The 26,323-nt window shown below is 44.1% G+C and overlaps 1 protein-coding gene across 23 annotated transcripts in view; it reads left to right on the forward strand.

Moving 5' to 3' along the window:
• The window catches only part of ITSN1 (intersectin 1), a 247,605-nt gene that overhangs the window by 72,112 nt on the left and 149,170 nt on the right, over positions 1-26,323 (forward strand). For 22 of the 23 annotated variants that reach the window (XR_014825148.1, XR_014825152.1, XR_014825153.1 and 19 more), the window contains exons 3-6: positions 911-1,003; positions 2,463-2,526; positions 16,716-16,876; positions 25,990-26,169. Coding sequence is in view for 17 of the 23 variants with exons in the window: in XM_084992010.1 (XP_084848136.1) it covers positions 911-1,003; positions 2,463-2,526; positions 16,716-16,876; positions 25,990-26,169 (498 nt within the window). In the remaining 6 variants the exon portion in view is untranslated. Of the gene's footprint in view, positions 1-910; positions 1,004-2,462; positions 2,623-16,695; positions 16,877-25,989; positions 26,170-26,323 lie in introns of all 23 variants that reach the window. The other variant, XM_084992026.1, reaches the window with a different exon arrangement.

Consider the following 26,323-nt stretch of genomic DNA (forward strand, 5'->3'; position numbering starts at 1 on the left):
ACAAAAGTGAAAATGATCTAGCAAATGAGGGGACATCTGGTCAGTCCCAGAGCTGAAACTGAAGAAGAGCCTAAACCCCATTCCCTGGTGGTTTGTCATTATTTTTTTTAGGATACACATTTTAAAAAACAGCTTCAGTGAGTTATAATCTACATACCATACAGCTCTCTGCAATCTAGTATTTGAATATTTTTATCATCCCAGAGAGATTGTCATAGCATCACATAGGATACTGATTATGAAGCACCGTTTTTCCATAACTTTCTTCTGTGGCCTTTAAGACATCTGAAAATGCTGTTTTAAATTAGACTTTTGCTTGAGTTGATGTAAATTGGTCATGATTATTAACTTATGTCTTCATATACTTTTGCTGTCTATAGGATTATAGGATAGGTTTTTTTTTTTTTTTTTTTTGAAAAAGAATTTATTCCAATGTCTCTTTTTGTTTGTTTGGCCTACTTTACTCTTTTTTGTTTGTTTGTTTTGTTTTCCTTAAGGCTGCCACCTGCATTATATGGAAGTTCCCAGGCTAGGGGTTGAATTGGAGCCACAGCTGCCAGCCATAGCCATAGCCACAGTCACAGCAATGCCAGATCCGAGCTGCATCTGCAACTCACACTGCGACTCATGGCAGTGCAGGATCCTTAACCCACTGAGCAAGACCGGGGATCGAACCTGCATCCTCATGGATACTAATTGGGTTCTTAGCCTGCTGAGCCACAATGGGAACTCCTGGCCTACTTTACTCTTAGTTTTCTAACTTTATATTCATAACTTCCGGGACAAATATGTTAATTTATCAAATCATTTATAACATACTGACAGAATCTTAAAGTACTATGGAAACTGTGTGATGAGCACGTTTTCCTTTCTCATTGAATAATTTCTTTGTCTTTTCTTTGGCTTGTAGGTAGCCTGGATATTTGGGCCATAACTGTAGAGGAAAGAGCAAAGCATGATCAGCAGTTCCATAGCTTAAAGCCAATATCTGGATTTATTACTGGTAATTGGAGTCACTGTTTTTACATTTGTACTCATCATAGTGCATATGTCGTGGAAAATCTCTTATGCAGAGTGAGGGTGGGCATCTGTGACCGGGGGTGCACTGCCCCTGTTTTGCTTTAGCCTTGAGCCTGCATTTGTACGTTGCTTTTCCTCCAACGCACTGGAGCTTTTTTGCAGTCCTTAAAGGATGCCAGGTCACTTGCTGCAGGCATATCACTGATAGGAATTGGTTAAGATTATCGGACTACATTCTTTAAGTAATGCAGCATTGGACTGTGGTCCTTGAGCAAAAAACACTTGCTTAATTCTGATTTTTTTTTTTTTTTTTTTTTTTTTTTTGTCTTTTTGTCTTTTCTAGGGCCGCACCCGCAGCATGTGGAGGTTCCCAGGCTAGGGGTCTAATCAGAGCTGTAGCCGCTGGCATACACCACAGCCACAGCAATGTGGGCTCTGAGCCGTGTCTTCGACCTACACCACAGCTCATGGCAACACTGGATCCTTAACCCACTGAGCGAGGCCAGGGATCAAACCCGCAACCTCATGGCTCCTTATCGAAGTTGCTAACCACTGAGCCACGACAGGAACTCCTAACTCTGATCTTGAACTGGCTTGAGAAACTTAAGTAAATTAACAGATTATAAACAATAAGGGGGCGGGGGAGGCATCCTCTTATTGCTGTGTCCCTAAAGATCCTTTTGAACTTGGCCTTTTCTGGTATCTTTCCTGTTTGAGGGTTACTCTTCAGGAATTTAGAAAAAAAAGGAATCTAGATTTCCTGGGGACTTGTTTATTTGTGGGTTTGTCACATAGTTCTCTTTACTTTATTAATTCTTAATCATTGGTGTGATTCTTTTAATCATTGTTATTTATTCTCCATAAATATATTAGAAGTACCGGAAACTTGAAGTGTAGTTAATTGGGAAGGACAGGGAACTTTTTTATAAAGCAGAGGATGGGTCATCAGCTTCTCGAGGATTTCTGTAGCTGCACTTTGTTGAAATGTGTCACTGTTACCATCTTAATTACTTGAAGATTAATTAAAGTGAACAGTCTACCCCTAAGCAATGCTAGGCCCTTTTTGAGATGACTTTTTTTTTTTTTTTTTTTGAAGTTTCAGTGCATTAGAAATCTTTGTTTTTTAAAATTTTAGAATGATTTATTTTTCCATTATAGCTGGTTTACAGTGTTCTGTCAATTTTCTACTGTACAGCAAAGTGACCCAGTTACATGTGAGAAAAAAGAATGTATACATGTTTTTTTGTTTTTTTGTGTGTGTTACATTCTAAAGTCAATGCTGATGGGTTCATTTTACTGTTACTTACAAATTTACTATTGAGCTTTTAAGATGGATTCAGTTCAGTGTCTATAGAATTATTCAGCTCTTTTAGCAATTTTGCCATAAGGAGAGTTCTGTCAACTGCCATTTTCTTCTGAAACTTTTTCCATTTAATTTACAGGTGATCAAGCTAGAAACTTTTTTTTTCAATCTGGGTTACCTCAACCTGTTTTAGCACAGATATGGTAAGTTGGAACTTTATATAATCAGAAGGTTATAGAATAAATTAGTCTAGGAATAGCTAATCTTGTTTTATTGTTGTTGATAAACACATTTTTATTGTGGAATGTTTTTAATGTTATTCCCTCAGAATTTGACAGTTCAAATATACAATTAAAGCAAAGATAAAAGGAACTTGGAAAATACAATAAACTGTACGTTTTTCCCTCTGATACGCATGAACTACACAAATTAATCTTGGCATAGCTAACATTAATTTCTTAAGCTGCAGAAAGAAAACCTGTGTCTGTAGTCGGAAATGCTCTATCACTTACTAACAGAGAAATACTTTTCAGATAGTTTGTTTCTGATACAGAACTCAAAAAAAAGTGGTGACATTTGCAGGATCACACTGTTATAAGGTTGAATGTCCAGTTGAGAAGTCTGCATTTTGATATGTTCTCACCAGCTTGTTTTTAGCTGTCATCTACATCACCCGTACCCATCTGAATGTCCCATATTTCTTGCTTTATAATGTCATGCTTCTGTACCTTTCATTGAATAAAAGGTCAAGAAAATATTTGAAGGTTAATAGTCAAATAGGCAGTGCAGTAGTGAAATGACCCATCTTTATTATGATGTCGTACAAGGTGAGCTCATAATAAATTGTGTGTGGTTCCTTGACTAACTGGCACAAATATGTGTTCCATCTTTTGAAACCATGAGGAAAAAGGAGAGTGACTGCAGAAGAGTTGCAAATACAGTTGCTGTTGTTGTATTTTGTCTTTTTGCCTTTTCTAGGGCCGCTCCCACAGCTTATGGAGATTCCCAGGCTAGGGGTCTAATTGGAGCCACAGCCACTGGCCCATGCCAGAGCCACAGCAATGCGGGATCCGAGCCACATCTGTGACCTACACCACAGCTCAGGGCAACGCCAGATCCTTAACCCACTGAGCAAGGCCAAGGATCGAACCCGCAGCCGCATGGTTCCTAGTCGGATTCGTTAACCACTGCGCCACAATGGGAACTCTGCAAATACAGTGTTGGGTTCTAGGTTTACGGCTTCGGGAAGGTGTGATGAATTCCTTTGCCAAGAAGCTGTGGTTCTTACAGTTAATACTTCATTTCCCTGGGTCTCTTAGTGTTGTGGAGGCAGCTCGCTGTACAGGAAAGAGCATGTGATTTCTAGCTTGAATCCCAGCTGTACTTCTTTCTATCTTTATGATTTGGAACATGTGTTTACCCTCCCTAGCCTCAGTGTTCAAATCTGGGAAATGAGAAGAATTATATTTCTTTTTCTTGCTCACTTTTTTTTTTTTTTTTGCTTTTTAGGGCCGTGCCTGCAGCATATGAAGTTCCCAGGCTGGGGCGGAATCAGAACTACAGCTGCCAGCCTGCACCACAGCCACAGCAACACAGAGTTGGAGCTACATCTGTGACCTACACCGCAGCTCACGGCAATGCTGGATCCTGACCCACTGAGCAAGGCCAGGGATCAAATCTTTATACTCTTGGATACCAGTTGGATTTGTTTCCTCTGCACCACAAGGGGAACTCCCAGGAATTATATTTCCTTATTGAGGGGATTAGCAGAGAAACTGTGTAGAAAGGACTTTGTATGGGCCCTGGTTCATAATAGCTCCTCAAAACAAAGCCCCACAGGATTTCCCGTTGTGGCGCAGCAGAAACTAATCTGACTAGTATCCATGAGGATGCAGGTTCGATCCCTGGCCTTGCTCATGGGTTAAGGATACAGCGTTGCTGTGAGCTGTGGTGTAGGTGCAGATGTGGCTCAGATCCCGAATTGCTGTGTGTGTGGCGTAGGCCGGCAGCTGGAGCTCTGATTTGACTCCTAGCCTGGGAACTTCCATATGCTGCAAGTGCAGCCCTGAAAAGGAAAAACAAAAACAAACAAACAAAAAACCCAAAAAACAACACCCAAACACCCCAAATCCCAAAATGTAGTTGCCATTATCATCAGGGATTGGGTATACCACATGACTAAATTATCCAACTCATTGCTTGTTCCCTTCAGTCGTTAACTTCTTTAATTTTTAAGTTTATGGACCAAGGAAGCCTGACCGAGTTCCTTGTTGCCTTTAAGCAGAGTCTATAGAACATAGTCTAAGCTTGATTCTAAGTGTCATCAGCATGAAAATCATTTGCTGTGTTCTGAAATAGCAAAACCTTCATGGGAAATTATATATTATTTGTGTGTCGATATATTTGAGTTGAAATGAAATGATATCAGATTCCTGTGCTTTTTTTGGTGTCTACTTTATTTTCTTTTTCCTGGTTGTCAGCATATTGGCTGCCAGACTATCTCTTTCAACTATGACACCCTTCTGGTACTAACTCTGATCTACTTTGAGCTAGAAAAATAAGATAACCAATTTTTTTTGGAATTACATTTTTTTTTTCTGTTTTGACCACCCTGTGGAATATGGAGTTCCCAGGCCAGGGATCAGATCCGAGCCACAGTTTCGAGCGACGCCTCAGCTGTGACAGTGCCAGATACCTAACCCATTGTGCCAGGCTGGGGATTGAACCTGTGTCCATATGTTCTAAAGGCACCCCTAGTCCTGTTGTGCCACAGCAGGAACTCCTGGAATTACTTTTAAAATAAAGCCAAAAGGAGTTCCCGTCGTGGCGTAGTGGAAATGAATCCGACTAGGAACCATGAGGTTGTAGTTTCAATCCCTGGCCTCGCTCAGTGGGTTAAGGATCCAGCGTTGCCATGAGCTGTGGTGTAGGCTGCAGACATGGCTTGGATCTGGCATTGCTGTGGCTGTGGTGTAGGCTGGCAGCCGTAGCTCCGATTCAACCCCTAGCCTGGGAATCTCCATATGCCGTGGGTGCGGCCCTAAAGAAAAAGAGTAATAAATAAATAAATAAACTTTTAAATAATACATAGATAAATAAAATAAAGTCAAAAGCAGAGAGAGAGAGGCACGAAGAGACAGACGGAGGGAGCTCTCATGTACTTGTGAGCACAGGGCCCTGACCTGATAGTTAAGCGCCTCACTCTGAATGCAGGAGACTTGTGACATCTGTGTTAAACTTCTTTTGCTTTATGTTCGGGGTGTGATTGTGTTTCACACCATCAGTCCAGGTCACTCACCAGCATCTTCCTTCCCCAGACTTAACTTCCTGCACTGCTGTTATACATATTTCCAATCTTTGAAGTTTCCTTCAAGAGACAGTCTTGCTGTTGTTGTTTTGTCTTTTTTAGGGCCAAACCCCATGACTTATGGATGTTCCCAGGCTAGGGGTCGAATCGGAACTGCAGCTGCCAGCCTACAGCACAGCCACAGCCACGCAGGCTCCCAGCCATGAACAACAGCTGTCTGGCTAAGAAGCTGGAATGCTGGATTGTGGAGTGGGAGGAAGATACATTGGTTAGGGTTAGGGTTGGGTTAGGGTTAGGGTCAGGGTTAGGTGTGGGATTGAGCTCCAACTCGGCTGCTTATTCACTTTGTAAGCCTGAGCAGTGTGTCACCTTTGGAAATTTAGGTTTTTAAGTTTATAAATAATAGCTGACCTAATGAAATCGCTTTCCCTCCCTGTCTCTTACTCTAATTTTGTGCTTTTGTGTGGTTTTCCTGGTGGGGTCACAGGGAAGGCTCTGGTTCCTTTTGGAAGAAAGAGGAACGGGTTTGAGTCTATAAAGTCACGGGTGGTCCTTGTGTCAGTCATCTTGGGAAGAAGAAAAATTTGGGAGTTCCCTGGTGGCACAGTGGGTTAGGGATCTGGCATCAGAGCTATGATATGGGTTCAATCCCTGGCCTTGGAACTTCCAAATAACTGTGGGTGTGGCCAAAAAAACCCCAAAAAACAAAATCAAAAAAAACAGAGAGAGAGAGAGAGAATTTTGGATTAGGAATTAGGAACTATTTCTAGTGTCTCACTTTCTAGGCCTTTCTTTGCTCTGGACCTGGATTCAGACATGAGTGATCTGGATGCTGGGGAGTTTTTTTTTTTTTTTTTTTTTTTTTCATTTTTTCGCCACACGCATAACACGTGGAAGTTCCTGGGCCAGGGATCGAACCTGAGCAACAGCTGTGGCAACACCAAATCCTTAACCCACTGTGCCACGGCAGGAACTCCTGGGGAATATCTATTAGAAGTCTTTATGCTTTTATTCCATGTAGAAACTATATTCCCATTAACTGATTTATGAGCTTTGGAACCGTAACCTGCTCATACTTTGGGGCTACGATCTCTCCAATCTGAATTCTATTTTTTCCTTTTTTAATTTTGTCTTTTTAGGGCCACACCCGCGGCATGTGGAGGTTCCCAGGCTAGGGGTCTAATTGGAGCTATATCTGCTGACCTACACCACAGCCACAGCAATGCCAAATCCGAGCCGCATCTGCAGCCTACGTACACCACAGCTCATGGCAATGCCAGATCCTTAAACTACTGAGCAAGGCCAGGGATCAAACCCGCATCCTCATGGGTACTAGTCGGGTTGTTACCACTGTGCCAGCGCAGGAACTCCTCCAATGTGATTTCTGATTAAGAGTACAGGGAAACCTAAATTCTTCCTCAGAGGATGGAGTCACGTCAGTGTGTGTAATGTCAGGTTATGCTAGTGGCCAAAGATGATACGTCTTCCTAGAAATTATCTTACTAATTAATGCGCAACTGGAAGGAAACTGGCCAATATCCTATATCCTTCTGGCAGCTTAAATACTTAGCATCATTTCACCCCTGGCCGGGTGTAGACACAGAGAGAGGAATGGGCAAGACCCTTGAAGGGAGAGGAAAGAAAGAGGTCAAATGAGGGCTTTGAAATCCATGGCAGGAGGGGCCACAGAAGTGGGAATTAGACGGAGAGAAATGAGGGAGAGGGAGGGAGCACGGCCTGGAAGTAGACCCCGAGAGGAGGAGGAAGCCAGAGCCTCAAGGGCAAAAATTAGAGCACCTTGGTGATCTGGTTCAAGGATGGGGTGTCACCTGTGTGACACCTTAGGCTACTTCTGAGTATGTCGGGAAGCCTGTCAGCCTCCAGCAAGATCAATTTGCCAAAGTCATTTGCCAAAAAAAATAGTCATCCTGGACGCTTGTGTGTCTTCACCGTCTCAGTTCACGGCCCTGGGCATCTGTCCAGCTGCCGGTAACCTTTGGCCTGAGTCCTCTTTGCCTTTCTTTGCCCACCCAGTCCATCAGCATGACTTTTGACTCCATCTCAACCTGACCATTTCTTTCTGTCTCCTTTGCTGCCCGCCTGATTGGTCATCTTGGCTGGGCCCAGTGCTGGAGCATCCTGCCGGGAGCTGCTCTTTTATGCTTGCCTATTCTTGTGTGTGTGTGTGTGTGTGTGTGTGTGTCTTTTGCCCTTTTTAGAGCTGTACCCGCGGCATATGGAGGTTCCCAGGTTAGGGGTCTAATCATAGCTGCAGCTGTTGGCCTACGCCAGGGCCACAGCAACGCGAGATCCAAGCCACATTTGTGACCTACATCACAATTCATGGCATTGCCAGATCCTTAACCCATTGAGGGAGGCCAGGGATCGAACCCACAAACTCATGGTTCCTGGTCAGATTTGTTTCTGCTGCGCCACGACGGGAACTCCTACCCTTGCCTCTTCAGATTCCATTCTCCAAATGGCACCCAAACTATCTCTTTAAAAAGTACATCCATTTGGGAGTTCCCCGTGTGGCCCGTCTCTGCAGTGCCAGGATCGAGGTTCAATCTCTGGCCCAGCACAGTGGGTTTTAGGATCTAGCGTTGCTGCAGCTGCGGCATAGGTCACAACTGCAGCTTGAATCTGATCCCTGGCTTGGCAACTCCATGTGCCACGGGGCATTCAAAAAAGAAAAAAAAAAAAAGTGTAAATCCATTTAAACCTCTCCATTGAGAAGAAACAAGTCATCAGTGAGGCCACAAGGCTGGGTAGGTACTGGCCCTTGCTCTTTCCCTCTTCTCTTGTTTTGTGCCACCCCTTCCTCTGTTGCTGTGCTCTGGTTTCACTGACCTTCTTTCGGTTTTTTAAATGGGTCCCTTTCGCCTCAGGGTCCTTGCTCTTGGTGTTTCCTCTTCCACAGTCAGCTCTTCCAGACCCTCCCAGCATCTGGCTGGTTACCCTGCAGGTTTCAGTTCCTGTGCCATCTCCCCAGAGACGGGTTTCCAGGCCACTAGTCTAAAGCAGTCCCTCTTCCCACCTGTTCCTGCCTGGCATCATTTCTTTCCCATCAACTTGATTTTTTTTTTTTTTTGGTCTTTTTGCCTTTTCTAGAGTTGCTCACATGCCATATGGAAGTTCCCAGGCTAGGGGTCCAACTGGAGCTGTAGCCACTGGCCTCCGCCACAGCCACAGCAACACCAGATCTGAGCCATGTCTGTGACCTACACCACAGCTCATGGCAATGCCGGATCCTCAACCCACTGATCAAGGCCAGGGATCGAACCCGCAACCTCATGGTTCCTAGTCGGATTCGTTAACCACTGAGCCACGATGGGAACTCCTCTTTTCTTTTTTGTCTTGTCTTGTCTTTTTAGGGCCACACCCACTTATGGATGTTCCCACGCTGGGGGTCACCTTGGCGCTTCAGCTGTCAACCTACACCACAGCCACAGCGACACAGGATCCCAGCTGCGTCTGTGGCCTGCACCACCGCTCCTGGCAACGCCAGATCCTTCACCCACTCACTGAGCCAGGCCAGGGATTGAACTGCATCCTCCTGGATACTAGTTGGGTTCATTACCGCTGAACCACAACGGGAACTCTTTGGTTTTTTTTTCTTCATAGCACTTACCATCATGTGGAATAATCTGGCTCATTTTCTTGTTGACTGCCTGCCTGCCTGCCCTGAAACAAGCTCCGAGGGTAGGAACCTTGCCTGTCTTTCTTAGCTATAAGCCCAGTTCCTGGATAGAGACCTTAGTGTGTGCCCCCTTCAAAAAAAATTTGCTGGGTGAATAACCAACAGATGAAGGAGTGACAGGGCCCGATTAATCCGCACAGTGAGAGGTGAGCAGCCTGGGACGAGTTTTGTGGATAAGTGGGCTCCTGAAGGAAATCTGTCAGCTTCAGCTCCCATGAGTGAATGAGACGGAGCGAGAGGAGACCAGTCTTTCCCGCCAATCCTCTGAAACAGACAAGATTGTTTCAGAATTGCTACACTCATATCCGCCACAAACCCCAGACTCTTCAGGGGCTTTCAAGGTTACTTCACAGGTCTTTTGGTTATAGACTAAAGATGCATGAAGTATCATATTCAGAAATTCTTGGATTAGTTTTCTTCCCTCCCTTCCTATGTGGACATGTTACTTATTTAAAATACTATTAGGTGTATTTGTTTTTGTTTTTATTCAGTTTAGGGAGCCACACTCATCTTGGTGAACTTAATTTTCTCCTTGAATACACTGCATATTAACAAGGTTCCCAAAGCCAAATTATGGAAAAGTATGAACCCAGAGAAGTCCCACCCCCTCTCCTAGTCTTTCTTCCTGTTCCCACGACTTTATTAGTTTCTTTTTATCTTTTCTTTGTTTATTTTTGTGGGAAAAAAGTATGGCCATACTATGTCTGTGAATTTATATTATTTTCTCAATTGTGGCTCAGCAGTAACAAACCATGAAGACCTGGGTTCCACCCCCAGCCTTGCTCAGTGGGTTAAGGACCCAGTGTTTCCGTGAGCTGTGATATAGGTTGCAGATGTGGCTTGGATCCCACGTTGCTGTGGCTGTGGCCTAGGCAGGCAGCTGCAGCTCCGATTTGACCCCTGGGAACTTGCATATGCCACAGGTGCAGCCCGAAAAAAGACAAAAAAATTTTTTTTCTCTTCCTTCTTACTTTGAAAGTTACCTCCTGTAAATGTTCTTTTGTTCTTTGCTTTTCTCACTTAGCAGTATATCCTGGAAATCACTCATATCAGTCCATAGAGATCTTCCTCATTTTCTTTTTATAGTTACATAATACTGTGGAAAATATACCATAGTTTATTCAACCAATCTCCTGGGTTATCTGCGTTCGGGTTATTTCTAATGTTTTGCAATTACAAATGAGGCAGCCAAGAATGAGTTAAGTCAGTATTTTTGTGTTGTTGCAGGTGTTTGTGCAGGGTGAATTCATAGGATTGAGTTACTGTGTTAAAGAGTAAACGCATATATAAATGAAGTATTTTTCCCCACCAGCAGTATCTGAGAGCAATATGTGGTTTATTTGTACAAATCAAACAAAACCCTTACCCTTAGTATTCAGCATACTTGTGGATCTTTTTTTTTTCCCGCAACCATGCCTATTGTTAGTTATGGATTTTAATATCAGACTAAACATTACATTGAAGATCAGTTTGGGGAGTTCCTGTTGTGGCTCAGCAGTAACAAATCCGACTGGTATCCACGAGGATGTGGGTTCGATTCCTGGCCTCATGCAGTGGGTTAAGGATTCAATGTTGTGGTGAGCCATGGTGTAGGTCGAGGACACGGCTCGCATTTGGTGTTGCTGTGGCTGTGGTGTAGGCCAGCAGTTGTAGCTCTGATTTGACCCCTAGCCTGGGAGCCTCCATATGCCATGGGTATGGCCCGTAAAAAGATCAATTTGTTTTCAAGAGTCATAAATAGCAACTGTTTGACTTATTTATATAGTAAAATTTTTTTCTTTTTTTTTTTTTTTTCTTTTTTTTTTTTGGCCCTAGCCTATGGCCCGGGAAAGTTCTGGCACCAGGGGTGAAACCCACCCCACAGCTCTGACCCGAGTCACTGCAGTGACAACACTGGCTCCTTAATCTGTATGGAACTCTGTTTCATACTTTTTTGTGTGCGCGTGTGCTTTTTAGGGTCGTACCTGCAGCATATGGAGGCTCCCAGGCTAGGGGTCTGATCAGAGCTACAGCTGCCAGCAACTCGGGATCTGAACCACATCTTCGAGCTACACCACAGCCACAGTAACGCTGGATCCTTAACCCACTGAGCAAGGCCAGGGATCGAACCCACAACCTCATGGTTCCTAGTCAGATTCTTTTCTGCTGCTCCATGTTGGGAACTCCCATACTTTGTTTTAACTTTGGGAGTTTTGTGAATTTAATTTCAGAATTCCCAGACTTTTTCTTTTGGGGGGGCAACTATTAGAAATTCGTAAACTGAGAGGTAACTGAATAGGAGATGAAATGGATCACAGTGCTGAAATCATTATTTGCAGAGAAGCTTTGAGGAATAGAACTACAGTTCCAACTTTTTAAAAAAGATTACACAAAAGTGTCAAAAAAGAAGTTGTGGGATTTGGGTGGCTATCTAGAACCTAAGCATTAAGTGTTTCCTCTCTTGTCCCATTGAGGCTTCTCCTAATTAAGCTATTACTAGAAATTCTTTTCTCCCGTGGCTCCCTCATTAACCCACACTGGATATTTTTGTTTCTGTCTAGAAAACATATTTTGGGGCAGTGTTGTGAAGAATAGGGAATGGGAGTCTATCTGCCTGATTTTTCTTTTTGAGTATGCATGTGGATTGTCGGGAATATCTATCCATGAAAACTATTTGAAATAGCTGAATATCTTTTTAAAAATATTTGGTAAATGAAAGAAGCTCACCATTCCATTTTCTTGATCTGAATTCCTTTGTAAAACCCGAAAGATAGTACAAAAATAGAACAGCCAGAGTTCAGTCTCAGTTATGATCATAGACACAGAAAATCAAAGCAAAGTCTTAGCCAGTAGAATTCCACCATGTCCGGAGGCTATGACCAGCTTAGGTTTATGCTAGGGGTGCAAGATTGGTTGAGAATCAAGGCATTTCCTCAACATTATTGTATCAGCAGATAAACAGAAAAAGAAAATGTGTGATCAGATCAGCAGGTGCTGATGCGATAAAAAATGTAATAACCATTTCTGATAAGTAGAAAAAGGAACCACTTTAACCGGTCCGATTACTCTCTAACAATCAGTACCAAATATTATTCTAAGCAATGGAACACTATGGCCATGTCACTTAAACTCAAAACTCAGCAGCAGGGGTGCTCACTTATTCAGTCAAGTCATAGAGGCAGTAAGACCAATAAAAAGAGGAATGGTGCAAATACTGGAAATGAAAGTTAACTCTTTTTGCTAGTTAGGTGATTGTGTAAGAGTCACAGAAGTTTAGTAAGATAGCTCAATATAACCAGCAGAAATGATTATTAAAAGCAAACTTTTCTCTCTGCCTGAAATAAACACCTAAATATAGAAATGGGGGACCTGTTCTATTTTAAAAAGTGACAGAAATGATACCATTCCGAAGAATACATTTAACAAGAAAAGTAATTACTTCCATGAAGAAAATGATATAATCTCATTAAAGGAAATATTAGTAGAACTAAACATATGATTTTCTTTGGACAAACGATGAGGAACCTGTCAGATCTCTAAAAATTAGTGTATCTAATGCAGTTACATCTTGGAGTTCAATAGAATTGCTTATAGAGTAGATAAATTATCTTAAAGTTCATATGGAAAGAGAACAGCCGGAGTTCCCTACGTCACGCAGTGGTTAACGAATCCGACTAGGAACCATGAGGGTTGAGGGTTAGATACCAGAACATACCATAGAGGCAGTGTGATCGGATTATTGTCACATTGACCTGGAAATTGTTCACTCTGTTTCTGGAGTAGATAATCCGAAATTGGTCTCATTTCATATAAACACTTAATAAACTACAAAAATATGTTTTACTTCAATGAGAAGAGGATGGATTAGTTAATAAATATTGCTGGGAAAGCTAGATACCATTTGAAGGAAATCTGGTTGAACCCTGGTATAATATACTTACATGCAGTTATGGTCTGTTTATAATTTTTGGCCAGATCCTTAACCCACTGAGCCACCAGGGAATTCCCACAGGTGGTTTAAAGATGGAAATGTAATAAAAATACTACAATCTTACAAAATAAATCTATGTGATAGAAGAAATAAATCTATGTGATAGAAGAAATAAATCTATGTGATAGAAGAAATCTATGTGATAGAAGAAATATATATATATACACATATATATGTAGAATTTCTATATGGTAAGGATATAAAGTGAACACAGTTTTGAAAGCCTTTCAACAACTGACAGATAAACATTTGATATGTAATATACAATGAGCTCTTTTAAAAGACAAGGAAAAGACATGCAGTCCATCAGAAAACTTGGCAAAGGATGTGAATGAGCAGTTCATGGAAGTTTGACTCCAAATGCTTCAGAAACATGGCAAGCAATGCTCAAGCCCACCAGCAGTGAGGGGAATTCAGATTCCGCTGGTGTGGTTTGCTGAGGGGGCTCATTGACCACAGGAAGCCCCGGCACTCCTTTCTGAGGCAGAAGGGCTGTTCCTGTAACCACGAGGTTCCTTCTCCAATTTTCCAACCTTTTAACATTTTCCTAAAGAGCAGTGTTGCACTTTTACAATTCTTACCATTATTAAAGGTTATGAAACTTTGTTGTTTTGTCACACTTTTTATTGTGACTCATGTTTTCTTACTTTCAGTTAACTTCAGCAGTGTAGGGTTATTTCCTGTATTACTTAATTTTCTTTTGTGGATGCTGTCTGAATATGGCTCGTTTAAAAGATGGCTAGGTGGAGTTCCCGTTGTGGCTCAGTGGTTGACGAATCTGACTAGGAACCATGAGGTTGCGGGTTCGATCCCTGGCCTTGCTCGGTGGGTTAAGGATCCAGCATTTCCCTGAGCTGTGGTGTAGGTCACAGATGTGGCTTGGATCCCGAGTTGCTGTGGCTATGGCGTAGGCTGGCGTCTACAGCTCCAATTCGACCCCTAGCCTGAGAACCTCCATATGCCACAGGTGCGGCCCTAGAAAAGGAAAAAAGACAAAAAAATAAAAGATGGGAGTTCCCGTCGTGGTGCAGTGGTTGGCGAATCCGACTGGGAACCATGAGGTTGAGGGTTCGGTCCCTGCCCTTGCTCAGTGGGTTGAGGATCTGGCGTTGCCGTGAGCTGTGGTGTGGGTTGCAGACGCGGCTCCGATCCCGCGTTGCTGTGGCTCTGGTGTAGGCCGGTGGCTGCAGCTCCGATTCAACCCCTAGCCTGGGAACCTCCATATGCCGCAGGAGCGGCCCAAGAAATAGCAAAAAAAATAAAAAATAAATAAATAAATAAAAGATGGCTAGGAATTCTCCTTGGGTGCAGCAGGTTAAGGATCTGGCACTGTCACTGCAGTAGCTGGGGTCAGTCTTGTGGTGTGGGTTCAATCCCTGGCCTAGGAACTTTGGTGAGCATCACCAGAAAACCCCCCAAAAAATGTCCCTTAAAAAGTAAAAGATAGCAAGTGATGGCATTTTAATTAGAATAGCTGGTCTTCACATTGGAAGTTTCAAATAAAACTTTTATGAAAATATGTTTAAAAAAATAAATCCTTGTGCCTTTATTATCCAGACTTCAACAATTGAAATTGAAATGAACATTTTTCATGCAAAAGAGGTGAAATCATGAATGTGCACAGTTTGGGTTTGTAAAATGTAGTTTCCGGTTGCAAGTGCCAGCCCTTGTCTTCCTTTTGCTTACGCTTCTTTGAGAGAAATACTTTACATGATAGGTCAGGGGAAGTAGCACTGGATCATTATTCTAAATAGCAAGCCCAAGTGTAAGCACATTTGGTTAATTTTCACAGCTTTAAAAGTATTGCCAGTATAGAGAGTTCCCTTGTGGGGCAGCAGGTTAAGGATCTGGTGTCACTGCTGTGGCCTAGGTTGCTACTGTGGCCTGGGTTTGATCTCTGGCCTGGGAATTTTTGCATGCCCGCAGATGTGGTGAGAAAAGTAAAGAAAAGAAAGGAAAAGTATGCAGGTGCTGTAGCGTAGTGGAGCACAGCATGTCAAGTCCCCATGGTGAGGTTTATAGAACCCCACAGAGGAGGTGATGCAATCTAATCAAGTATCTAGAAATAAACTCTGTGTCTAAATACTTCCCCCCTCCCCATAGCTCTAGGGTCACATAATTCACATAACAATCCATGGTTTTAAAGTATACAGTTCATTGGTTTTTAGGTCTGTTCAGATTTCTTCAACCATTGCCACTGTCCAATTTAGATCATTTTCTTCTTTTTTCTTTTAGACATTATTATTTATTAATAAAGCAGTACATATATTATCATTAACATTATTGTAGTGCTTTGAAAACTGTATTTCAGTGTTATTGACATTCTTTGTAATCCTATGGGTTTTTTTTTTTATTTTATTGGAATATAGTTGACTTATAATGCATTCGTTTCAGGTATTCAGCAAAGTGAATTGGTTATACATGCCAATTGGTTATGCGTCCCTACATAAAATAGATTATTTTCCCACATAGATGTTATAAACTATTGAGTGGATTTCCCTGAGTTACATAGTGGGTTCTTGCTAATCATCTATTTTATACAGTAATATGTATGTGCTATTCCCATTCTCCCAGTTCTCCCCATGACCCTATGGTTTCCCCTATGGTAACCATAAGATTGCCTTTGAAATCACTTGATTGCTTTTTAGATCGTTTTCTTTTCTTTTTTTTTTTCCCTTTTTTTGGCTGCCCCACGGCATATGGAGTTCCTGGGCCAGGAATCCAATCCAAGCTGTAGTTGCAACCTAAGCCACAGCTGCAGCAAAGCCGAATTCTCAACCCACTGTACAGGGCTGGGGATTGAACCTGTGTCCCTGTGCTCCCAAGACATGGCCAATTCTGATGTGCCACAGAGGGAACTCCTAGTAAACCATTTTCATCATTCCAAGAAGGAACTGTATTTGATGTCCATAGTACATACCCTGACATTCAGACTGAAAATTACCCTTTGTATCCCGTAAGGGTATCACAGTAACAACTATTGCATATTTATGTAAAATCTTGTTAGTTTTCCCCTACAGCTTGGTAAACTAGTTTCGTGGGTTTTTGTTTTTGTCTTTCTAGGGCCACACCCACTGCATGTGGAGGTTCCCAGGCTGGGGTCGAATTGGAACTGTAGCCACAGGCCTACACCACCGCCACAGCAACTCGGGATCCAAGCCAGTCTGCTACCTACACCACAGCTCACGCCACTGCGGGATCCTTAACCACTGAGTGAAGCCAGGGATCGAACCCACGTCCTCTTGGATCCTGGCTGGGTTCACTACCTGCTGAGCCATGATGGGAACGCCTGTGTGTGTTTTGTTCTCCCCAGGCTCCCAGGAGCTGATTCTTTAGCTTTTGTGTGGGTGCGAATGGTTGGGGAGAGATTCCTTTAAGGTCACAGTCATTCTGAGCCTTTGCTGCCGGTTCGCAGGGCGCTGGCTGACATGAATAATGACGGAAGGATGGATCAAGTGGAGTTTTCCATAGCCATGAAACTCATCAAGCTGAAGCTCCAAGGCTATCAGCTCCCCTCCGCACTTCCCCCTGTCATGAAGCAGCAACCAGTTGCTATTTCTAGTGCACCAGCGTTCGGTGAGTCTGACAAGACATCAGGTCCTATGTTTCATTGTATGTTTTTAAAATAAGCATTTCCCCTTTTATCCCTCCCTTGCAGTTTGTAGCGTTGTGAAATTCTAGGAGGTATACTGTCTGAAAAATGACAGCCCTGCACAGAAAGTCACCGATGGAAGGGAAGAAGGTTCACCTTCTACCCCTGGGGGGAGAGTCATTAAAATGAAAAGCAAGGTGCAAATGGCTGGGGGAAAAGGAGCGAGCTTGCAGCGTGCGGCTGGCACCTACATCTGTCTTTCTCTTACTGGATTCTCGGCCCTCACGTTGTTACATGCTTCCTTTTCGCTTTCTGTTTTCAGACTGTCTTTATGTTTCCTCGTGTGTTTCCTTTCATTTATGGTATCTAGAAATATATATTTTCTTTGCAGTAGTGAGGCAACTTGGCCACGTTGCGTTCTTTCTTTGAACAAAATGCCACCAAGGGAAAAAAGGCCTATTATCTCGATTTAAACTATCATCCCATAAATGTCTTTTCGGCAGACGTTTTTCCTACAAATTAAAGGGTCATGAGTTGACCACGATTCCCAACAGTTTTGATTTCTTCTCTGTTCTCACCCTAGACTTTAATTATTTAGGTTGGTTGAAAGATTGCAGTAATCCGAGCTAACATCTCATTCATGGGAAAGTCCTTAGACAGTTTAAACAAACTACGAAAGTTGCAGAGAAGAGTTTCTTTCCCTCTCTCCATCCTGCTGTATCTGATGACTTGTGAGAAACTGGACATTTTGGGAGGAGCCAATCAGTCATTCAGGTTGGCACTGATACCACTGATGATAAACCGAGGTACATAAATGCTGTGCTTTTACATAATAGATTCACTATTAAAAACAAACTCTGCATTGCCCTTCTATGGATGACGTTGAGCCACCCATCTGGATTTTTTTTTTTCTTTTTGTCTTTTTAGGGCCGCACCCGTGGCATATGGAAGTTCCCCGGCTAGGGGCTGAATCGGAACTGCAGCTGCCAGCCTACACCACAGCCACAGCAGTGCCAGCTCCAAACTGCATGTGCAGCCTACACTGCAGCTTGCAGCAATGCTGGATCCTTAACCCATTGACCAGCGCCAGGGATCGAACCTGCATCCTCATGGATACTCATCGGGTTCTTACTCTGCTGAGCCACAACAGGAACTCCAAGTCTGGATCTTTTCAAGGGAGAGATTAACAGGTTGGGGGTTAGGCAGGTAGGATAGTGATCCAGGAGAAGAAGGAAAAACTCAAAAAGTCATGTGATTGCAGGGCTAGGAAGAGTGGAAGTGGGCAGTGCTGGAGTCTCCGCGGGACTCACCCTGCCCATGGTGTGTTCACAGCACCTAGCCCTCCATGAAGGAGCTTATTTAAAAGTGGAAGTTGCTCTGAATCTACAAGCCCGAAGGGGCTCGTAGCCAACATTTGGTCAGGACCCAAAGCAGCTAGAGGGTGTTTGGTTTGCTTTTGGCCTCTCTTCCAAGGCTGCAAGAAGAAACCTTGACCCTGGAGAAAGGGTCAGGTAACCACAGGCATCCCATTTCCTCTTTTTCTCTCAAACCCAGGGGTCAGTAATTCTTGCTCTGACATTTAATACGTCTTCTCTTATTCCATTCTGCTGTAGGAATTTCACCTCTAGGGATACTGCTGATATATTTTCAGGAGGTGTGGCCTCGCTGCCCAGAGAGTTTTACTGGCACTTGAGTCACCCGCCCCAGCTTCTAAGGGAAGCCAGGACTTCTAAACTGCCCTGCCCATCAGAACTCAACTCTTGGTCTTGGCTTTTCTTTTTTTTTCTTTTTTCTTTTGTATTTTTTGTCTTTTTAGGGCCACGCCTGCGGCATATGGAGGTTCCCAGGCTATGGGTCGAATTGGAGCTGCAGCGGCCGGCCTACACCACAGCCACAGCAACTCAGGATCTGAACCATGTCTGCGACCTACACCATAGCTCACAGCAACACTGGATCCTTAGCCCACTGATCGAGGCCAGGGATGGAACCTGTGTCCTCATGGATACTAGTTGGGTTCCTTAATCGCTGAGCCACAGCGGGAACTCTTGGTCTTGGCTTTTCCACTGCCTTTCCTCCCATCATTCTCATCCCATCAGCCTTCTCAGTATACTGTTTATTAGAAGGGAATAACAGAAAATAAGAGGTTAAAAGTACATGGTCCTGGACTTCCCTGGTGGCTCAGCAGGTTAAGGATGCCATGTTATCACCACTATGGCTCGGGTTCGATCCCTGGCCTGGGAACTTTCACATGCTGTCGGCATGGCCAAAAATATAAAATAAAATAAATAAAATATGGATACTTAAAAAAAATAAAAATAAAAACAAAGTATGCGGTCCTAATCCTCTTTGCCCAAGTTGACTCACAGATTTAGCCTTTGCCACTAAATCTAGTTCTACCTCTCAGCTCAGCCCAAGGTAACTTTTTTCCTCATCCTTCTGGCCACTTAAAAATAGAATTTATTACCGTTATCATTATTTTCTAATTAACATTAGACATTTCTTCCCCCTTTTTTTGGCTGCCCTGCAGCATGTGGAGTTCCCGGGCCAGAGATCAGACCCGAGCTGTAGTTGTGACCTAAGCTGCAGCTGTGGCAACACTGGATCATTAACCCACTGTGCTGGGCCAGGGATCGAACCTGCGTCCCGGCACTCCCAAGTCGCCGCCAATCCTGTTGTCACAGTGGGAACTCCTAATTAATATCAGACGTCATCTGACCATGGATTTCCTAGCCCTGCGCCTTCTCATACAGTCTTTTATTTGGTCACAGCAGTAACCCTAGAAGTGAGGGGAAATTATTGGCCCTGTTATATAAATAAGAGAACTGAGATTCCAAGAAGTTTGAACAGTTTGCTTGAGACCATGTCTCTGAAAGGGAGGTAAGAGCCCATCCAAACTCCCAGTTTTCCTCAGGGCTCTTGGCTTCCTTGTTACCCTCGCTCTCTCATTATCACCAAGTCATCTGCGTGACATGGAGCCTTGGCACCCTCCCAAGGTTAAGGCAGGTGTTAGCGCCCTGTGGAGTGAAGGCTGGCTAGGGGTCCAGCAGTCATTTGGGTAAGAAGAGGAAAATGGGGTGCAGTGATGTCATGATCTGCCTGAGGGAACCCGGCTGTATTCCAGGACATTCTGTGAGTATGCCTGGTACCTTCTTCCCTCAGTGCATTTGTACACAGCATGCTGCTTCTTTTAGTCTGGACTCAGATGTTTCAAGGGGAGATTGTTTTTTTGTTTTGTTTTGTTTTGTTTTTTGTTTTCAGTTCTTTTGCCAGAGTCCATGGTTTTACTGGATCCAACTAATATTTTAAAGCCCTGACAGTGTGTCCTGGTTGCTGGGAAAATGGTGATGAGCAGGCCATCATGGCTCCTGCTGCTCTGGAGCTGGTTGGCAAGTTGGAGGAAGCAAAGGGACAGACAATTCTATGAAACAGGGTAATATGTTCCAGACTGGTAGGACAGGGTAGTTAGGGAGAATTCTCTGAGGAGCTGACTTAGGGATGAGAGCCAGGCATGGAGAAAACCCCCAGGCGAAAGCAGCAGGTCCTAAGGCCAAACGTGGTGTGTGGGGAACAAAGATGAGAGCCTTGCAGATGAAGAGTCCTTAGGACTTAGGAGCTAAGGTAGGAGCCAGGTGGTTTGGTGCCTGATAAAGACTCTAGGATTTCTTTTTCTCGCTTTCTTTTTTTTTTTGGTCTTTTCAGGGCCCCACCTGTGGCATATGGAGGTTCCCAGGGCAGGGGTCAAATCGGAGCTGTAGCCATTGGCCTACACCACAGCCACAGCAATGCGGGATTCAAGCCACATCTGCAACCTACACCACAGCTCACGGCAACGCTGGATCCTTAACCCACTGAGCAAGGCCAGGGATAGAACCCGCAACCTCATGGTTCCTAGTCAGATTCATTTCTAGTGCTCCCCGACGGGAACTCCTAGGATTTCTTTTTCTAAGTGCAATTGAAGCTTTTAAGCAGCAGTGTGACTTGGTGGATGGACCCTTAGAAAAAAATAATAATCTGTCAGCTGAAGACTGGATTGCAGGGGGCACAAGAGTAGAACCAGGGAAATCTCTAAGGAGGCTTTTTCCCTAGGCGAGAGATAAGGGCGATTTAGGTCTGGGTGGTGGTAAAAGCAATGTGGACAGAGAATAGAATTAGATTCATGACATCCTGTCTTGTGGAGGAACATAAATCCCACTTTTTTTTTTTTTGTCTTTTTAGGGCCGCACCCACAGCATATGGAGGTTCCCAGGTTAGGGGTCCAATCGGAGCTGTAGCTGGTTACCTACACCACAACCAAAGCAATGCGGGATCCAAGCCGCATCTGCAACCTACACCACAGCTCACAGCAACCCCGGGTCCTTAACCCACTGAGCGAGGAGGGCAGGGATCGAACCTGCATCCTCATGGATGATAATCACATTTGTCCCCACTGAGCCATGATGGGAGCTTTGTAAATCCAATTTTGACCATATTAACTTGGGACCTAGATCATTTCCAAGTTGGGAGGTTGAGGAGGCAGGAGAACCTTTGTGTCTGTAACTCCGGAGGGACCTGTCAGCTCTGGGAGAGCTGAGCGTGGATGGCATCGAAAGCCCTGGGACGGGATAAGGAACATAAAGGGTGAACGTTTTGAGGGTTTCAATCTTAAAAGGAACCAGAGGATATAAAAGGAGCATCTCATGCGTGGGTCCTCAGGGAAATGAAACTTAAGGACTGAGGGACTGCTCGGGCGTTTAGGGAAAACTGAAACTGACCTCTCGACCAGTGAACATCCACCACGAGTCTCTACCGTTCCTCAGGCCAGCAACCTTGCTGCCTGGACTCTAACTGAATTCCCTCGTCTTTGAGATCCTGTCCCCTCCGTCCAGCCCACCTCAAAGCCTCAAAGGACTCACCTGGAGCTTGCTACAAGGGGGGGGGGGTGTCCTAAATTGCAGTTCTTCTGCTCTTCCTGCATAAACTCAGTTTCTGGTCATTGAATCTTGCCTCAGTTTTCCTCTTGTTTAAGTTGACCAAGTATATGTAGTTTAGCTAGACTAGGCGGAAAACCTAGGACCAAGCCTCGACAGTCTGTGACATTGGAAGATCTAGTAATGGAAGAAGCCAGAAAGAGTGAAGTGGGAGGGGGTTGGTGTCCTAGTAGCCAAGAAAACGTGTTTGGGTTTTTTTTATTTATTTATTTTTGCTTTTTAGGGCTGCGCCCACAGCCTATGGAGGTTCCCAGGCTAGGGGTCGAATCGGAGCTGCAGCTGCCAGCCTATGTCACAGCCACAGCAATACAGGATCTGAGCCCCATCTGTGACCTGCACCACAGCTCACCGCAACCCCAGATCCCCAACCCACTGAGTGAGGCCAGGGATTGACCCCGAAACCTCATGGTTCCTAGTCTGATTCATTTCCCCTGGGCCACAACGGGAACTCCAAGAAAACATGTTTTAAGGAGTGAGGGCTTCATTGTTTTTGAGTTGCTTCTGAGGGGTGGAGTAAAAATCGGATGGAAGAGTGAGTTTGGGCCTGACCCTGACAAGCAGTCTCACTGGAGTGGGTAGATGAAAGCCCGCAGGAGGCTGAGTAGGGAGGAGAGGTTAACTGTTTGGGGGGCAAGGGGAGAAGCTGAAGGAGCATGTCAGCTGAAAGGTGGTGTATGTAGGGTGGGACACGCACCCATATTTTTAGAGTAAAGAGGAAAAACTCAGTGGTTGAGGAGAGAGGGGAAGATTTCAAGATATGAGAGAGGAATGTCATCTAAGACACAGCCTCTGGTAGATGTGTTTATTTAGAAATATTCAGGAGTTCCCATTGTGGCTCAGTGGTTAACAAATCTGATTAGGAACCATGAGGTTGCAGGTTCAATCCCTGGCCTCGCTCAGTGGCTAAGGATCTGGCGTTGCGGTGAGCTGTGGTGTAGGTCGTAGATGTGGCTCGGATCCCGTGTTGCTGTGGCTCTGGCGTAGGCCGACGGCTAGAGCTCCTTTTAGACCTCTAGCCTGGGAACCTCTATATGCCGTGGGAGCGGCCCAAGAAATGGCAAAAAGACAGAAAAAAAAAAAAAGAAGAAAAGAAAAGAATGACAATGATTGTGCTTGGGATAGAAGACCTGAGCGATCGGGAGCGATCTGGTCCCTCTGAACCCTCCACACTGATCCTACAAGGCCCCTTTTGGAATAAGATCCCATGCTGAGCAGGTATGACTGTGAGTGGAATAAAGATTAAACAGGGCCATGGCACAAAGTCAGGAGAAGGTCCAGACCAAAGGGGAGGATGAGAACAGATCCCGGAAATCCAGGATGCAGGGCTCACACCAAAAGGAGCATCAGGCAGTATCAGGCCAGGTCACATCCCACACAAAGTTATGATTAGAAAAAAGAATGAAGAGCGGAGTAACACCCCTTTGGACAATGACAGGACACCGTAATCTGCCCTTTCACAACAAGCCGAAGGATACTAAGAAAATGATGCAAGTCGTGAAAGACTGCCATAAATCAGGATTTTAAAACCTTAGAAATCAGGTGGGCGCTCAGGAAAGAATGAGAAATAAAAGTCATTGCAGAATGAAGACTGAACCAGAAGCAACACAAGAGAAGACTGAAGAGAAATAGATACAAAGAGGAAGATGTCAACCCCACAAGGAAATGAAAAAAGATAAAAAGAATTTAAGAAAAAGTGGCAAACATTAAAGGCACAGGGAAGTGAATAGATGGTTGGTTGGGGTCCCCGAAGAAGAAAGCAAAAGCCAGGGAGTTGAGTGAATGAGCAAAACTAGTTCAAGACAGCTTTGTTGAGATAAACGATCGAAACTAAATTTGAAAAAAAATACAGCCTATGCCCTCAAAGATTGAATCAGAGATTCAATCAACACTAAGATGCTTTCTAGTAACCCCAAAAATGATTTGGGCACAAAGAGAAAGAAAGCACGGGCTCTGAGAGAAAGAAAAGTAGAATACCTCTTCAGGCTTTTTTTTTTTTCCGGCAGCATTTATGCCAGAAGGAAATGGGTTGACATATTTAGGATTCTCAAGGAAAGAATCACCCAAGAATTCTGTGTCCAGAAAAACCACACCGACCAATTTTCCACGTCTCGGGGCACTCACTTAGTATCTTATAATTAAATTCAATTCTGATGCTAACTCTGGCAGTTAGCATTGGATTCCACAGGTTCAAGGGCTCAGACCCACAAGACCGACCTCACTTGAGACATGAGTCACAAGTCATGGGTCCCTGGGTACCCACCCATGCTTTTGTCTGACCTGCCTACAGAGTCAGAGGCTCCCACAAACCCTTTGTTCCTTTCTGTAGTTTGCTGGAAGGGCTCACAAAACTTAGGGACACAGTTACAGTTGCTGCTGTGTTATAAGAGATAGGATGAAGGATACAGATGAACAGGCAAATGGAGAGATGCATAAGGCGAGGTCCAGAAGGGTCCTGAGTGCAGGAGCTTCTGTCCCCGTGGAGTTGGGGCTGCACCACCCTCCCAGCACAGAGATATGTTCCCCAGCTGGCAGCTCTCCAAATCTTGTTGAGCAGGACTTTTCTGGAGGCTTCATGAAGTAAGTGGACACAACTGATTGAATCAACAACCTTTTGGTTAGCTTCCTCTCCAGCCCCTCTGCCCTCCCCTGAGGTCTCTGTGTGGCTGAGTATGGAGTGAGATGTCTAATGCTGTGGTCCTTCCCCTGACCAGCCCCCATCCCCACAGCTACTTAGGGGTCCCCAGTCACCATATTCAAACACAGAAGACTTTCTTACCACTGCAGAGAGTCCAGGGATCTTTGGAACTCTTGTGTCTGGAACCAGGGACCAGGATCAAGTATTTTGAGAAAAGACAGGTTAATTAAAAGGGTTTAGAAGCTCTGCCAGGAACCAGGACCTGGACACAAAGACCAGATATATATATATCTGGTATATGGAGGTATACACACACACACACACATATATATACATATATATATATATATTATATCACAATATCACTCCTTGAGATAGAGAAATTAAAAAGAAACATGTTATTTTAGTCCTGAAGTTCCAGTGTGGCTCAGGGAGTTAAGAAGCTGACATAGTGCCCATGAGGATTCGGTTTGCCAGAGCCACAGCAACACCAGATCCGAGCTGCATCTGTAACCTACACCACAGCTCACAGCTCAGTGGGCTAAGGAGTTGGCGTTGACACGAACTGCAACATAGGTTGCAGATGCAGCTCGGATCTGGCATTGCCATGGTTGTGGCATAGGTTGCAGCTGCAGCTCCGATTCAACTCCTAGTCTAGGAACTTACATATGCCGCAGATGTGGCTCTAAAAGGAAAAAAGCATAACCTCCCCCAAAACCCCACATATTTTAGTCCTATCATTTCTTCATTTTTTGATTAGAGTATTTCTATAAAGAGAAACTTTCTCATCAAATGTTTGGTTATCTGAGGTTCAGTATATAAAGCAAAGACAAGATAAAATGTTTGATTTATTTTCTGCCTTTATCAACTAGCTTTCAAAATAAATTGATTTCCTGTGATGACCAATTAGTTTTTTAAAAATATCATTGTTTATTTATTAATTGAATTCTCTTTGGCAGCTTTCCATCCATGGCAGTTATTATTCTTACTGACCCTCAGCTTTGGCCAGTAGATCCCTCTCTAAGTTGAGTCTTCAGCACTTTTGAGACAGCCCTTGACAATTTTTAGTACTCTTCACAATGATTAATCTGAATTCACATTTTATTTTATTTTTTTTGTCTTTTGTCCTTTTATGGCCGCACTCGTAGCATATGGAGGTTCCCAGGCTAGGGGTCTAATCAGAGCTATTGCTGCCGGCCTACGCCAGAGCCACAGCAACACCAGATCCGAGCTGCATCTATAACCTACACCACAGCTCACCGCAACGCCAGATCCTTAGCCACTGAGCGAGGCCAGGGATCAAACCTGCAACCTCATGGTTCCTAGTCGGATTGTTTCTGCTGCGCCATGACAGGAACTCCATGAATTCACATTTTAAATGGGACTCCCTTACAGCTGCAAAGGGATTTTCTTCTTCCTGCAACCCTGGATTCATTATCACTGCATGCTGAAATGTGGTTCCGTGTGAATTTTGTTGGGATTTTTCCATTCCTAGGTATTGGAGGCATCGCCAGCATGCCGCCACTGACCGCTGTTGCTCCCGTGCCAATGGGTTCCATTCCAGTTGTGGGAAGGTCGCCCCCCCTTGTGTCTTCTGTTCCTGCAGCAGGAGTGCCTCCCTTGGCCAATGGGGCACCCCCTGTCATCCAGCCTCTGCCTGCGTTCGCTCATCCTGGTAGGTGACCCGCTGAGACCACAGGCTGAACTTTTACATGTGTGTTGCTCTTCGTTCTTATCAGGTCTCCTGTTCTCACTTTCTCATTGTACTTAAATGGTATTTTATTTCAGAAGAAATTTAAATTACCTTTTTTTTTTTTTTTTTTTTTCCA

The sequence above is a fragment of the Sus scrofa genome, chromosome 13 (assembly GCF_054392235.1).
Source record: "Sus scrofa isolate SSC_HxYL_T2T_F1_AM1 chromosome 13, Sscrofa_HxYL_maternal_Yorkshire_Landrace_v2.0, whole genome shotgun sequence".
NCBI lineage: Eukaryota > Metazoa > Chordata > Mammalia > Artiodactyla > Suidae > Sus > Sus scrofa.